This window comes from Notechis scutatus, chromosome 1 (genome assembly GCF_049901735.1).
Source record: "Notechis scutatus isolate UNSWTSFEM ecotype Mainland chromosome 1, rNotScu1.2, whole genome shotgun sequence".
NCBI classification, from domain to species: Eukaryota; Metazoa; Chordata; class Lepidosauria; order Squamata; family Elapidae; genus Notechis; species Notechis scutatus.
Window position 1 is genome coordinate 287,026,719 of NC_142009.1, and position 17,448 is coordinate 287,044,166.

Consider the following 17,448-nt stretch of genomic DNA (forward strand, 5'->3'; position numbering starts at 1 on the left):
CTTTTCAGATTAGTCTTGTACAAATTAGTAGAGGACACTATGCCACATTTGGTACTTCTGTTGTGAGGTTCTGAGAATTACAAAATTTGAATTTAAAAGAGTTCTGAAAGAAGGCAAAAAGAAAATTATGAGAATAAAGGATTAGCTTTTCTTTAAATCTTGCTGATTAGAAATGTGTATTGCAGAGTTCTATAGGTAATTGAAATTGTACAAAGTTCAATGTGAAATCATTGTTTTTCACTAGAATTTTTTTTTTGTACTGCTTCCTTTTCTCACATGCACACTGTGTTAATGGGTATAGTTTAACATTATGAAAGCAGTCTAAATCAGTGGTCATCAATCAGTGGGCCATGCCTACCCTCCCCGCCCACTCACTCATTACCTGGCAAATTTGCCTGCTAAGTTGCTATTTTTCCTTTTCTCCCCCCCCCTGACCATTCTCTGTTCTTCTGTGCCGGGAGATTTAGATTAGCTAGAAAACAGGAAATCTTTAGAGCTTCGGCTCTGCTTTTAAGCAGAGCCGAACCTCCCTTAGGACTGAAGGTTTTATTATTCAGTTGCAGACTCAGATAGTCTATGGCAGAAACAGATCTCTAAGTGAATCTGTGATTCTGTGAGCAACTTAATCTGCCTGCCTGCTTTGCCCAATTTTGGGTAAAAGTTGCTTTTTCTTTTTATAAAAAATTCAATATTTACATACATGGTGTGTTGTGAGTTAATTTTGTGAGTTTGCTTGCAAGAAAATTTTATGTGGCAGACTCAGGGAGCCGATGGCAGAAAGATTTCTGAATCTGTGACTCTGTGAGCAATTCAATCTGCCTGCCTGCTTTGCCTGATTTTGGGTAAAAGTTGCTCTTTTTAAATAAAAAAATTCAATATTTACATAAATATTTATAATATTTACATACAAGCCGTGCCCAGCCAGTCACATGGCCACCAAGCCACACCCACAAATTAGGCCACACCCAAGAACCGGTTGTTAAGAAATTTGAATCCCACCCCTGCCTGTGTGTGTGTGTGTGTGTGTGTGTGTGTGTGTGTGTAGGGGGGTGGGTCAGATCATATCTCTTTCTCTCCCACCAATGTCAGCAAGCCACTGTCAGTCAAAATTCATATTAGTGGTCCCTGGGATTTAAAATTATGAGTTTGGTGGTCCCTGAGGTTCAAAAGGTTGGCGACCCCTGGTCTAAATGATATTAGACTGGCTAATTTCCAGCTTTCTTACAATTGACATTTGCTTGAGTCTCAAGAACAAAATTTGGATTGAAATGTGATTTTAGGAAATAGATCATCCTTACTGAAAAACCACAGAATCTTATGCTGTGTCCTATTCCAAGTAAGAATACACAGAAAAAGAAGAATCTAATATAGGGGTTCCCAACCCCCAGTATGTAGACTGCTACTGATCCGTGGCCCGTTGGCAACCGAGTTGTACAAGCAGGGGGTGAATGCAGGAAGCTCCATTTGTGAAAGTGGCATGAAACCCTTCTCCACCATCACTGCTGCCTGTGTCCACAGAGCCAGAAAAATTGGGGGTTACTGATCTAATTGAGAAAATCATGATTAATTGGAATAGTATTAGTATTAGTAAATATCTTGCTTGTATATTCATATATTACACAATCAAGTGTTCAATATTTCAGTATTAATTTGATAGGTTTAATAACTCTTAACATACTGTATTATATCTTTGATAGAGTTAATTAGTATTGATAAATATAAATTACCTTAAAACGAACAGTTATTTCCTTTAACTTTATAAATGAAGTCAAGACATTTCAAGTATTTCTCAATTTTGGGTCTGATTGTATTTGTACGCAAGCATAAAAAGATTAATTTGCATAGCTCATTAGCACATGCCAATTATTCACATGAATGTTATAGTTTCAAACTTTTCATTTTTGCATTTCGCCTTATGTTGTATCTGGAGAAAGGTGTACAATAATTGCTCTTCTTTTGGTGGGAGCAGTGCTTGCTACCTGCTGCAGTCTAATTTCTGCTATAGTCAACTATGCTATATAGAAATGCTTAATGTCAGGAAGGCAGTATTTACTGAAATACACAAGTTCAGAATTCATCATGATTCTGTGTGAAATCCGCTCGCCCTTTGCACCCCACTCCCTTCTGAATTGGAATGAAATGTGCCTTAAACTGCAGTGAAATACATCACATATTGCAAGAGTGGGCCCTTGCTTCGTCTCTATTCCTGGTGTGAAATCGATACACTATCTTTCCTGCTGACCTGTTCTGTGACCTCCATTGCAGCTTTCATGCTGAACAGCAATTGCTTTGAACAGTCTGGGTCTGCCAAAGCTCACAAATGATTCTCAGCTTTTGTCTAAAACTGATGCTGATAACAAAGAAATGATTTAAAATAATGCAGTTATAGTAATTTTCTAATTCTAATTTACATCAAGAAGCATGCTCTTATATTATTGAACTGTTTCAGTAACAAGTAAAGTGAATATTTATGCAAAATTACTTAGTACCAGGAAGAGATTTCTAAATTTCTGTGTTGAAATTTCTGGGCTAAAGTTTTCACTTAGCTATAGAAGACAGCAGGTATAATAATAAAATATGTTATCTTTAAGCAGAAATGTAATTCATTAACATGAATTATAAATTTAGTACTATTAGATGAGAAGAAAAAAAATCTGACATTTTTTCCCCCAGAAGGCCTAATATTTCCTTATTGGAATCATAAATCCGATCTTAAAGAGTCATTCCTTGTGATGGGTGACTACAGAAATTAAACAAAAAACAAACAAATAATAAATAATAAATAAAAAATCCAAACTTAAAATCTAAATATTAAAAATAAATGTTTATAGAAATCTCTACAAAAATGGAAAAAAATATTTTGAGAAAAATTTAGCCACTTAGCATAGATCATGAGGAAAAAAATACTGAAGCTATCATAAATATCAGTGCATTCATTGTTCAGTTAAGTTCAGTTAGATTACACTAATATGCCGTTACTGGCTTTTAAATCAAGAAGCTACTTTGGTGCTAAAGTGCTTACTGTTTTGAAAATGTATTGATAGGACATAAATTGTAGAGAGGTGATTTTACAATAATTGTGGTTTGGGAATATTTTTTCACCTGTTAAATACATTTGTATTCATTAAAACTACTGCTGGAGTAATATTCAAACAATGAATAATGTAAAGCTTCTGCTTATAAAACATAACTAATTGAAGTTGTGCAAAACAATAATTGCACTCCTTTTGGGGTTTTTTATTTATGCAAAATAATATGCAGAGAAATCGTCTTATAGGTAAAACATCAAAATGGAATATTGATTTTGACAGTCTCCTAGCACGCTGTACCAACCTATACTTCTGTTTATTCCATTCATGCTCGCTGCTATCAGCACAGTGTTATTTCTTATGTACTATTTATCCAAAAAAGAAAATGAGGTTATTCTCTGAATAATGAATTACCTGTGAATGGGGTTAGAATGTCATATTCACAGAGAACATGATAATAGTAGAATATGCTGTTGAAATGGGCAAAGGGGACTAATAATAAAAGTGGCTGAAAAGGAAGCAGAAGATAGGAATGAACAGCTGTGGGGACTTCAGAGAGGTGTGGTGCGCTCACTAGATTTATCCTACTGTTAATAAGAATGTAGTAATAGATGAAGATGCTGTTAAAAAAGTAAATGGATTGGAGTTTTCAAATTAATATAGAACAGGTAGGCAAAAAGAGGCAAGAAATAGAGTGACACTGATTTTGGCTTCCCTCCTTGCATTCAGTCAACATCTGCAGTCTCTTCTATTTTAAGCATTATGTGAGTGAGAAGTCCAAGAAATCAGAATGCTCACGTTTCCATCAAAGTATCTAAAAAGGTTAAATCATAGCAGCTGTACCAAAGTTTATTAAAACTGAGACGTTTCATTACTCATCCAAGTAATTTTTTTCATTTTGGAAGGAAACCCCCTGTAGTCTATTGGGCAAGAACTGGTTCATTCCAACAACTTGGACTGTTTAACCTTTTTAGATACTTTTGGGCTGGGATGATTCAGTCTTCATTTACATTTTCATCGATAGATTCTACATGGCAGACTCTCATTCCTATACATAGAAGGTGGCTATCCAGAAGATTGAACAGGATTAGAAGTCCTTAATTTAATGAGGCTTAAATAGAAAATAAACATGAATGGGGTTCTTTGAACTTGCAGCTTTGAACATGCAGCTCTTTTGGCCCATTTACTTCTTACAAGCAGAAGAAAAAAAATAAAACAATGCAAGATCTCTAATTTCTACTCTCAACATACATGGAACACAATGAACTGACAACACCTTCCCATTGTAAAGCCTTCTTTTCCAGTGAGTGAGAGCCATTGAATTCAATGGACTTAAGAGTAAGCACATGAACATTTATGCTTACTCTTCTCAGATTTATGTATTTTTTTCTTTAAAGACCACTGGTTATATGTATAGGTAGTCCTTGACTTACAAATACATTGCTTAATGACTATTTGAACGACTCCAAAAAGCTACTTATGACCCATTTTCAAAGTTATAATGGCTACACACCCCCATGCACATTTTTGGGTGCTTGGCAAATGACTCATCTCCGTGGCCATATGACCATGGTTTGCATTTTTCCCCCCACTGGTTTCTGTGTGTTACTTCTGGTTTTGGCAAAAAATATCTATTGGAGAAATTTTATTTAAATACTGCAGCATTCACTTAAGAACCACAGCATTTGCTTAATAATGACTGCTGCACAAATTTTGATGTAGTCAGTTGATACCTAGACTTATGATTACAATGATTTAGGACCATAATTCTGGGCACAACTACAGTCATAATTTGAGGGCTACTTGTATATATACAAAGATGGAATGTAGTGCCTTATTTTGTAGTCCTTTTTTGAATTAGTGTTCAATTAATATTTAATTAATATTTGGTCTTGCTTATTTTTGGGGTGAACTCTTGCTAGTGTTCAGTAATGTTTATATGATTGTGCATAAAGATACACATTGCGGACAAAGACACGTTTAAGTTCCACCACATTTCTTGGGAGAAAATCTCTATCTTTGGCTTTGTTAAAAATTGGCAAATAATTGACAAGGTAAGGAAACTGGTATAGTGTATAGGAATTTGTGTTTGTTTTTATTTGTTTTCCTTTCTTTGTGGAGTCTGCTTTCGTACTCACAAAGCAAAGTATGGTTTTTAAAAAATGTCTGTCACCCAGTGCTTTTGTTTCTAATTGGTTTTTTTTGGGGGGGGGGTGGTGGTGTTAGAATTTATCACTATCATCGTCACATGTTTCCTGAAGGTGCCTGATCAGGTAAAATCTTACACAATATAACAATAAAATGCTTAACTGCCCTTCCTGTCTTTTATATTCATCACAGGAGAAACTCTTGTGGATTTTGCACTTCAGGAGACAGTGCTTTAAATTATGGCTTTGGTATTAGGGAACAGTCTTTTTCTAGATCTTTGGTTCACTTCCATTGTAATGGCCTTCAGAAAAACATTGAAGATCTAAGTTGTTCAGGAGACCTTTTTATTAATGAGTGTTAAATTAATGTTAGGATTGCAGATGTTTCTTTATACTTTATGTTTTATGGTTTTGTGTTGTAACTTTTGCTTGTAAGCCACTACATGTGTGAATGGATTTGGTCACATAAAAAAATCATACATTTTGTAAAAAAAAAAAATCTCAGAGAGTATTAAAACGTATCATATTTTATATGTGAAATCTAACGAAAGTTCAGTAAAGCAGAATTACAAAGGGGGGAAAACAAAAAAAAAGCCTTCCTAAAAGTTTATAATGGTGTAATGATGTGGGCGCTGAACCACTGATGAAAATTGATCTGAGAGAAATGGGTCTTGTTCAGGAAAGGTCTGTCTCCTTTGAATTCACCGCCCTTGAACATGGGTAGATGAAAAAAATCTATAGTGCTGATACTTCCATGTTATAGATGACAGCTGTTCTTCAAATAATCTCAAAATGTTGAGGGATTAATCATGAAGCCAACGTTTGCCTCTTATATTTCTGACCCCACATAATCAATAAAGTCAGAATACATTTAATGTGATTTGACAACTTTGTTTCACCAACATTTGGATGGGCATATTCTTTATAAGATGAAGTTAATTAACTACCTTTAAAGGTAATCCTCCTCATTCTTCACATCATAATAGATGAGCCTGGACATTATTTGTACATGGATAAATCATAAAACTGTCCATTGTTTGTATTTAGGTCTTGTGAACTATCTTGTTTAATAGATATTCCTTAAACTATAAGCATCTGAATTTCCATGATCATCATGGAGTAGAAGCATTCCAAAATTGCACATTTGTTTCTTGAAGGTTAGTGAAATCAAATGTAACTGTTCATCCAAATTAATCAGATTTACCATTTATATTCTCCCACAAATCCCCATGTATTGCCTTTTTGTGGTGGGTGGGTGGGCATGCTCCAAGGAAGGACAAGTGAAGAAAATTAGGAATATATGCCAAGATTATATATTCCCAGCAAGTTCACCCGAAGGCATGAATATCATCACAACTGCCTAGCAAACAGAGCCTGGGGTAGAGTCAAGGAGGAATTAGTTGGAGTCATTACATTCCCACAAGTGATCCATGCCCAGCCCCCTCTTGAATTCTGTTAACTCTCACTTAGTGCCAATTTACTGCTGATTGTTAGTTGACTAGGTGCGTGTATATATGCTTGAACAAGAAATCACTTTAAATGGAACTTAGTGTGATTCTTCACACCTGATAGATGTCCATATAGGTCAGCAATGATACAGGATAATGCCAGAGGCACCTTATCACTTTAGTGACAATGCAAAGGCATCAATTCATACTGCCCAGGAGGAGGCAATGGTAAACCATTCCTATATTTCTACCAAGAAAATACATGGATAAAAGATAAAACAATTGACAGTGCCGGATGATGCGCCTCTCAGGTTTGATGGCATTCAACATGCTACTGAGGAAGAGCTGAGGATCTTTTCGAGTACTAATGATGTTTATGACATGACTAAATTAAGCTTTCAAGATGTCAAGTTGCGGCTGCTTCTACACAGAAAAACAAAATCTGAAGCTCAAAGAATTACAATAGGAACATGGAATGAAAATTGACATCTTAAGCATCAGGAAAAGGAGATGGATTGGGATCGGACACTTTGAGTCAGTAGATCACATTTTTTATTACTCAAAATATGAAGAGCAAAGTAGAAACAGTTTTGCTGTAATGATTAAGAAGATTATAACAAGGACACTACTTGTTTTTGTGGACAAATTAATGTCATGACCATTCAAGCTCACACCACAACCACCAAAGCAGAAGAAGAGAATGTTGATGAGTTTTATGATCAATTTGAAATTGACAGAACAAAACACGCAAGCAAAATTTTCTGCTTCTGATTGGAGCTGGAATGCCAACCAAAGTTTATTGGAAAGATTAAAATGGGAAATGTAATTGGATTTGGACACAGAAATGAAGCAGGATACTGACCAATTTCTGTCACTCAAATAGGTTCTTCATAAAAGAATCTCCCACCTAACAACTGAAATAATACTTCTATATATATGCATTGCCAGATGGAGTGTAGACAGTCTCCTATATTCACCAATAAAAACAAACCTGTCCACAACTCCAACCTACTGTAGAAAGTCCTGTAAGGTGGAAAAGGATTGTTTTAAAGTGCAAACTGTGAAGTTTCTCTTAGAGAAGGCTGGCTGTGCCCAACACCTGAGATCACAGGGCCAATGAAACATCTTAGCGGAGCAGATGCAGGTGCAGACTCACTTGAAAGAAGATCCAAGAACCCTTGGAGGGGAGAGGGTTGCAATGTGGATAGGAATTTACTTCGCCAACATGCCAACAAGGGAGGAGCCTCAATCAGGTAGAGAACAAAAAAGAGTCAAACCACACAGCACTCACAGAGGCTTGCAGCATGGAGATGGGATGGCACAAGAATGACCATTGGGACCTTGAGCTAGGGTCTTCCACTACTGGGGGATGCTCCCATCAAATATACCCCAGCTTCTGCAATGAGGGTTGTAATGGCCCATGGTATAATTGGCCCATGCTGTCTGCAAATATAAGTATTTTGAAAAGCTATTTTTATAAATTAAAGAAAAGAAAACATATTCTATTGGTTGGCTTTTAATGGCTTATCTTGGCTGGTTGGCTTTTAATGGCTTATCTTATCTTGAATTTATAAAATATCATGAATTTTTTCTCTTGCATCACTAAAATGCTTCACTGGTCAAAAGTTTAGTCTTTTTCCATTGGATCAGTCTTACAAAAGTCTGGAAAATAAGTATTGAAGATTAATGATTGAAGGTTACAGTTCTGTGTTGCTCATGTGAAGATACTTCAGTATTTTTATTGCACAGAAGACACATAAGGAAAAAAAACCCACTTCCATATATTCCAGAGAATTTAAGTTTCAAATGCAGGTTGTAAGAGTAAGGAGTAAAAGATGCAACAGTGCAATCATTAGAAAAGGAACAATATTTCAATGTGCCTTATTAGCATACACTAATTGATTAAAAAGAAAGTGAGAATCAACCTTTTTTTATCACTTGGATGCATACATATAAGAATAGCATTCAAAGGTCTCATGAAGAATTGTGTGTTTTTCTGATTTCAAAACATTGTTCCAGTACAGTTATTTTAATATTGACAAACTTTTGAAAAAAACAAGGTTCACAAGAGCAAATGCTATAACACATTTGCTGTAGCTGGTAAACACTTTATCATTAATTTAGTACTTCTAATTTGGACCATAGCATATTTTTCCCAATAAAGTGTTTTTATTTCACTACCTATTGAATATGTTCCTGAAGTTTTTATATGTGATGCATTGGGCCTATAATCTACTTTTTAAAATTAGTAGCTAACATATTAAAAATTTACACAAATATCCAGCATAAAAGATGAAGTTTAAGCATTTGGCAAAACAAATAATTTTTTGTCTTTCAGCTTTAGTAGGAAAAAAGAGCAGAATTTTTTGGGATAATAACTTAAAATGACATCAAGTTTTATAGTACTAAGTGATACATCTTATGCTGATTTTTGGAAAGGTATTTTATTTCAAAACAAATATGAACAAATAACACTGAAGACTAACCTTTGTATTTTTCATATGATAGTCAATAACCAATAGTCAATAAACTTTCCAAAAATAAATAAACATATGCCACATACCTTAGTGTACACTTAAAAATAAATAATGTTTATTTAGCATGCTAAGATGTGTCTGAACTTCTTAAAGCAATCCATTTTTTCAGGTGAAAAATACCTGTTGACAAGCATCAGTGATTCGGGAGATGGGAAGAGAATAATGGGTGGTATTGAAGGCAAGAATTCAGAAGGAAGGGTAAAAAATTCTGCTAGTGAAGATGTTGAGTACAGAATGGACCAAATTTGATATGATGGAAAAAGTTGGTAAAATAAAAAAGGAGCTGCAGAGATAGTATTATTAATATAATACCACCTCTGCATCTCTATGGAGAGTTAGTAGGACACTGGCTTAGAATGCTGCTGTTGCATTTTAAGCAATCTTCCTCATTTTCATTGTGTTATTTAGAATGGACTCTTTGCAGCTTGCCCCTGTGTTCTTCAGTCCAAACATACATACATACTCAATGTAAAACAAGTGAAAACCAGGCCTTCCCACACAAAAATAAACTCCCCCCCCCCCACTTTACAGAAAATGTCTTCTATGGCCTCTTCTGATAAAGGGATTTGATAGAATTTTCGTAGCCATATTTCCCCTAACTTTTTAAATCAAAAATTGTTTGCAATAGCACTTTCTGTCTACCCATTTTCCAGGAAGTTCCATTTCTTATGAGCTTCCTTTCCCAGCAGTTTTTACCACTGTTCTGAATTCTTTAAAATCTGCTTTCTTAAATCAAGACCTCCAGCATGACATAATCACTTTGCCATGCTTCTTCTGCTTCCTTGAATACATTAAATGTAGCTGGCCATCTATGCTCTGAGGAAGAAAATTGCCAGCAAAGTAAGTTAGGAATTTCTTGAAAGGACCATGCTTGACAGACCTTGCCTTCCAACAAACTCTTATATTGTTTGGCCTGTGCAAGAATCTATTTCTATTCCTAGGCTACTTGTGAGCAATAACAGACTGGTAAAAGCTATTGCTAAATATAGTGTTCATATCATAGAGATTGAGATTGAGCTTGGGTATAGGATGAGAGTGGAGGTACGTTCTCCCAGTTTCTCCAAACTCGGAGAACATACCTCCACTCTCAGATTGAGGTTGGCCCTTAAATCAGAGAAACCATTTTGAGGGTTAGAATGTTTATACATAGTAGTATGGTAAAAGGAAATTCCAACTTTCTTTGCCTTTGAGATGCTACAATTATTTGCATTACTTCTATTTTTTTCTCAGTTTAATATCTTACTTATCACAAAAAGCCACAGTTTAGTTAGTTAAGGTTTCAGTTGAACGTGGAATATGACTTCCTAAGCTTGTCATGCATCAAACTGTTATGGCTGGCAATTGTTTAAAAAAATTCATTTTGTTATGAACTAGCCTGTTTTCAACTGGGCTGTTCAGAGATGGATTGCTTTCTGGAGTTTTTGACAGGTGTAATTGTTAAGGCATCATCTGTTCTTGTTTGCACAAAATACATTTTAGCCAACTGTAGGACTTGCCCGCTAATCTTTCTCACATCATTCCATTCTTTGCTTGCCACTAGACAAATCCCCTGTTATTTGACCAGATGGTGGAAAATCCATTCTCATGATAAGTTGCTTCTAGTTTGCATTTAGATTACCTGCAAAAATGGAACAATTTACTACTCTGCCTCTAACCATCTCTTCCCTCCTTTTTTCTTTTAGTTTGACTTCTTGTAACTAATTATTTAAATTCTGCCCTGTCAGTTAAAATTAGTCATAGCCTTACATGTTTCACATGTATGTAAATGCACTCAAAGTTCCTCCTCAAGTTACATGATACATCCATCTAGAGTTGAAGTGACATGTCAAGGTGAGAGGAGAGAATGATGTGCAAAATCAACAATATATAAAAGGATGTTTTGAAACTTAGTAAAAATGTGTACTCTCTTTCCTTTCCTTTCCCACCATCTTTCCTTTCCTTTTCTTTCCTTCCCTTCCTCAAGGAAAGGAGATGTAAACATTACATTTCTGAAGGTTGTTAATTTCAATTAAAAATATCCTAAAACTTGTATTGCTGTTGCTTGCTAATACATAGTGAATAAAAATATTAACTTTTTCCACAATGGAGGTAATTTGCCAAAAATATTGTCATCTGAGAGTGAGAATTTTATTTGGAAATACTTTCCAAGAGAATAAAAAAGTGATTTCACTTAGTCAGTTTAGATTGATTAGACTCAAATAGTAGTTCTTCACTCTGTTCTTCACTTCACAAAAATATAAAGAAGAAATTAATTTAAATGCATAGATGAAAAGGACTATAGATCTTCTAGAAAAAAATAGCAAATGCAATTTGATCTTTGGCAACATAATATGGAATTCATACAACCAGACTTTGTTTGGTGAATAACTTGTCAAAATTAATTCAGGATAAGCTGTCTGGAAGACGAGCTTTATGAAAACACCCACATTTTTTATTACTTGTACATAATGAGCAACCATCTTTTTACCAGATGATTTGCATGATAGTCAGTGAACTATATACAGGTGAAACTTGAAAAATTAGAATATCGTTCAAAAGTTAATTTATTTCAGTAATGCAACTTAAAAGGTGAACCTAATATATGAGATAGACTCATTACATGCAAAGCAAGATAGTTCAAGCCGTGATTTGTCATAATTGAGATGATTATGGCTTACAGCTCATGAAAACCCCAAATCCACGATCTCAGGAAATTATTTATTTATTTTATTTATTTATTTGATTTGCCAATTGTTTACAAGATAATAAGTATAAGTGTATACATAGTTGTGAATACATGAAATGGGTACATATAAGAAAAATAAAAGAATAAGAGAAACAATAGGACAGGGACGGTAGGCACGTTGGTGCGCTTATGCACGCCCCCTATCAAATTAGAATATTACATGCAATCAATAAAACAAGGATTGTACATAGAACAATATCGGACCTCTGAAAAGTATAAGCATACATATGTACTCAGTACTTGGTTTGAGCCCCTTTTGCAGCAATTACTGTCTCAATGCGGCGTGGCATGGAAGCTATCAGCCTGTGGCACTGCTGAGGTGTTATGGAAGACAAGGATGCTTCAAGAGCGGCCTTCAGCTCTTCTGCATTGTTCGGTCTCATGTCTCTCATCTTTCTCTTGGCAATGGCCCATAGATTCTCTATGGGGTTCAGGTCAGGCAAGTTTGCCGGCCAATCAAGCATAGTAATCCCACAGTCATTGAACCAGGTTTTGGTGCTTTTGGCAGTGTGGGCAGGTGCCAAGTCCTGCTGGAAAATGAAGTCAGCATCCCCGTAAAGCTCGTCTGTGGAAGGAAGCATGAAGTGCTCCAAAATCTCCTGGTAGACGGCTGCGTTGACCCTGGACTTAATGAAGCACAGTGAACCAACACCAGCAGATGACATGGCTCCCCAAATCAACACAGACTGTGGAAACTCCACATTGGATTTCAAGCATCTTGCAGTGTGTGCCTCTCCATTCTTCCTCCAGACTCTGGGTCCATGGTTTCCAAATGAGATGCAAAAGTTGCTCTCATCAGAAAAGAGGATCACTGAGCAACAGACCAGTTCTGTTTTTCTTTAGCTCAGGTAAGACGCTTCTGACGTTTGTTGTTCAGGAGCAGCTTGACAAGAGGAATACGACATTTGAAGCCCATGTCCAGGATCCGTCTGTGTATGGTGGCTCTTGATGCACTGACCCCAGCCTCAGTCCACTCCTTGTGAAAATCCCCAACACTTTTGAATGGCCTTTTCCTGACAATCCTCTCCAGGCTGCGGTCATCCCTGCTGCTTGTGTACCTTTTTCTTCCACACTTTTCCCTTCCACATAACTTTCTGTTAATGTGCTTTGATACAGCACTTTGGGAACATCCAACTTCTTTTGCAATTACCTTTTGAGGCTTTCCCTTCTTATGGAGGGTGTCAATGATGGTTTTCTGCACAACTGTCAGTCAGCAGTCTTTCCCATGATTGTGCTTCCTACTGAACCAGACTGAGAGACCATTTAAAGGCTCAGGAACCCTTTGCAGGTGTTATGTCTTAATTAGCTGATTAGAGTGGGACACTTTGAGCCTAGAATATTGAACCTTTTCACAATATTCTAATTTTCTGAGATTGTGGATTTGGGGTTTTCATGAGCTGTAAGCCAATTATGACATATCACGGCTTGAACTATCTTGCTTTGCATGTAATGAGTCTATCTCATATATTAGGTTCACCTTTTAAGTTGCATTACTGAAATAAATGAACTTTTGCACGATATTCTAATTTTTCGAGTTTCACCTGTATGCTACCAAATCTTCAGATTCTGCCATTCACTTGTTTAAATGTAATAGCTATGCAAGAATTAGGAATTTTATATATTGTCAATTAAATTAGTGGTTTGCTTTATGAAAGCTGTTGCTGTTGAATTTTACTAATGTTCTTTATGCCTGAGTTTGAGAGATAACTACAGACACTGCGAGTTGTTCTAACCAAATAACAGTATTATTTAAAAACTTTGAGAAGTTCATTATGGAAACCATATGTTCCAGAAACTATAATATACTTGGATAGAATTAAAAAAAAAAAAGGTCTACGTGGAATGGGAGTACCCTCATGGTGAGATGGGCAGGAAACAAATTTAATAAAATAAAATAAATGGATCGGTTTCTGTTTAAATTATATTTTAATTGAAATCCCAATGTGATTGCATGGAGATTATATGAGTGAATTTGATTTCATAATTTTGATTTTATTCAAAGAATGTTAATGTTAATTTTGTTCCAAAAATTGAAATTTTGTAAAGCATCAAGAAGGAGAATATTTATAAAGAAACATAGTTATGCTGAGTTGCCTAAGTAGATTTTTAATATTGAGAAGGAAGGTCTTAATAGAGATCATACTTCAATGAAGATTTAACTGATGGAAAAAGATTCAAATTGAATCACTTTTATTTCCTTTGAACTATTATTCATAATTATGCATACTGATACAATGCCATAAAATATAAAATTGGTCAAAAAGATTAAAAACTAAAATGAATCTTATAAGAATTTTAAGAACCATCATTAAATACAAAAAGCTACCTTGATTTAATTGTTAATTATAATTATATAAATTGTGTAGTATGCTTAATTTCTGTGACAATTAGATTTCTAGCCAGAGTTTTGTCATCATAGGAAACAGGAATAGACTATTAAGTAGATGGATTTTCAAATTCTGTAACAGTTTTGAACATCCCAAAGTAAATCTGATTACTTTGTGTGTGTGTACACCCACCCACCCACCCACATGTACATATAGTATATATGTATGTACAAATGCTCATTAAAAATTGAAGGTTTTATATATGTCCTCTTTTATTTTGAGGAGAGGAATATATATTGTAATAAATAATTTATTTTAGATACTTTCAATTGTATTCCAGCAATGGAATCTAATTTGTATTTATTTATCTATAATGTAGTTAATATAGCAAGATGAGAAAGACTTAACATATAATAAAAGTACCTCAAAAAGTACTACTTGTCCTGCATTACAGTTGACTGTAGAGAATCTCTAGTCATGTATATCTGTTTTTGATGCCTCTACAGAGTAACTGTCCAGCATCCTCTACCCAACCAGTCAGAATGTAGGAAAATCTACAGATATGACGGAATCTACTGTGAATCTACCTACCAGAAGTATGTTGAAATCTGTGTGAGTCTTTCTTCTGGCTCGTGCATTAGTGCTGTCCCATTCTGAATAGCAAGTTGAACATGTATTGAAACGTACACTTCTTGAATGAAATAACTTTGAAATTGGGAACAGATATACAGTATTTTGTTTTCATACTTGGGAATTGTGCTCTTGAAGTTAAAAGGGAAATAAATAAACCTCTAGGACTTTATTAAATCTCTTAGGTATGCTTCTGTATATTGCAGTAAACAAATACTTAAAGCCAGAAAAACCTAGGCAAAATATATTGCACAGGTGCTTCACATCTTAGGGATTTGAAAGGTGTGTTATGTATAAATTAGCTGTCACTTTTTTCAGTCGTGTAATGGAATGATGAGTTGTAATTTGCATAATCCTTTAAGAAGGCAAATTATACTGTCATGTAGCAGACTTAACATGCTAGCTAGGATTTCATAGCTTTGAAGCTAATTAGTATGTACCTTACAGGACAGTTAAATTGAGGTTGAGTCCTTCTACTTTTCAGTTGTTTGCCTTGTCCTTTGCTTAACAATATCTGAATCAGTTGGTGGGTAGAAAATGTTACAAGTGTATTGCAAGAATCCAATACTCTATATTGGTGTGAGCAAGGAAATGTAATGCAGCATTGAATTTTAATACATTTTTGTTTATTAAAAAGGGGGATATTTTATTGTAATTACTATTTTATTTCATGAATAAATTAAGCAGTAACCATGATCCTGCCATTAATGTTTGTATTCAGAAATACGTTTATGTATGTGGATCAGTTACACCAGATGCTCAACAGCATGCAGATAATGTGACCCTATTTTGTGATGAGCATGTGAGGTTGCTATGATCATTTCTCTGGATTTGATTACTATCAAAATAAAACATAAAAATATGTTCAATTCTGGTAAGAGTAGATGTATGTTATATAGTTTAATGCTACAATAAGCATTTGTTATAGTTATTGTTCGGTTGCCAGGCTATCTGTGTTTGATCTTACTAATTTGACTATTACCACTTATCTGTTTTTTTCTGTTATCTCTTGTTCTTTGCACATTATTAGGTTGTTTCCCCCTTTTGGTGTTTTCCATTTAGTCTTTCTGAAATGCTTCAGTTGTAGATCTTAACAGTTGAAAACTTGAACATTTTAGTTAGATACCAAGATGAATCAGTTATAGTAAAACAAGATATAGAATTACTATCAAGTATGAATGGTTGATATTGGTTGATCAAGAGAGATTATAAAATTAAACAAAGAAAGGAAGCTTAAATCATCAAAACTCATTATGTTAATATTCGTACAAGTCTATGAATACTGGAAATTGATAATAAAAAAGGAAAGGCTTTAATAAACATTTTAATTGAACTTTAGTAAACATTTATACTTACCTAGCCCAGGCTAACAGATGGCAAGTTATTATCTTCTTATCCCCATGTTATTACAGTTAAATGGCTTTTTGAATAACTATTTACTCATTGTCCTAACAAATCTTATAAGTCAAAACTCAAATTAAGGATAGAAAATTGCGGCCTCAGAACAATTGAAGTTTTTTAGAATGTGCAGAAATGATGGAGCCCCTGGAAGTAGATTAAAGTTTGATACTAGCCGAATTTAATTTGTTTTACAACTTGCTTAGAAATAAGAAAGCTTCTTCATTAAAGTGGGCCCCACTTTAAGTTTAATGAAGAAACTTTATTATTATTTTTATGAATGCCAAAATAGTTTTATTTTTGTGTTTTGAGAACTTTATTGGTAAGTAAGTAGGGCATGGAGCGTTTCTTGTATGTGGCTGACCACATAAGGAACAAAATGCTTGGCTGTTTGTTCTGATTTAATATGGTGCTCTTTTTAATTCTTTATCTTTTAACAAATTTAACAGTTGCTTTTCTGTGGCAGCTGTTTTTCTACCAACCAGAAGTAATCTTCTTAATGTTTCTGCACCAGTAGCTTCTTTTTTATCCTTTGCTCTGCATGGATGTAAAAAAAGTAATTTCTTCCCAATGCAAATAACAGCTTCAGAGGATCACAATTTTGAAAAACATTGCAATTGAAACAGAGTTTAAATTTTTTCATTTTTTGGCTAGCTGCACTTTTAATAATTATAAATCTTTGATATCTGGTATTTGCATTTTTTTAAAACCTGCATGTTAAACAGCAAATATCATATCTAGTTTGTCCTTTGAATTTTTTTTTCATTTTTCCCATTATAAAGCGATTTAAATAAGAACCTAGTGATAAGTAGATAATATGACCCCTAAAACTGATGTTTCACAGACGTAAAACTTTTGTTTGCATTTTCAGTGTATTTCTAAAAAAAAAAAAAATCATAGTGCCTGGAATATTTAGTATGATGTTTTTATGACTTACTTATTACCCAGCTGTATTAGCAGCATCCTAGTGTTAAGTTCTTGTTAGAAAACATCAGAAACAGACAGGCAGGCTGGCTGGCTAACTGGGTTTCATTTAATCTTTGTGTGATGATTAGAAAGCATTTCTGTTCACAACAGTCATTTTAGGGAAAGTACTTTTGGAAATTAAATTTTATTTCATAGATGGAAAGAACTTTTATGAGCAAAAATTCTAGATTTAATCATATATATTTAAACAAAACCCAATCTTAAATAATGATTATTCACA

General features: G+C 34.6%; 1 protein-coding gene across 12 annotated transcripts in view; it reads left to right on the forward strand.

Annotated features, from left to right (window-relative positions):
* The window catches only part of NPAS3 (neuronal PAS domain protein 3), a 783,057-nt gene that overhangs the window by 121,160 nt on the left and 644,449 nt on the right, over nt 1-17,448 (forward strand). For 7 of the 12 annotated variants that reach the window (XM_087951821.1, XM_087951807.1, XM_087951808.1 and 4 more), the window contains exon 2: nt 14,720-14,809. The exons of the other annotated variants lie outside the window; for them this stretch is intronic. In XM_087951821.1, coding sequence (XP_087807947.1) covers nt 14,720-14,809 — 90 coding nt within the window. The remainder of the gene's footprint in view (nt 1-14,719; nt 14,810-17,448) is intronic. 12 annotated transcript variants of the gene reach the window in all.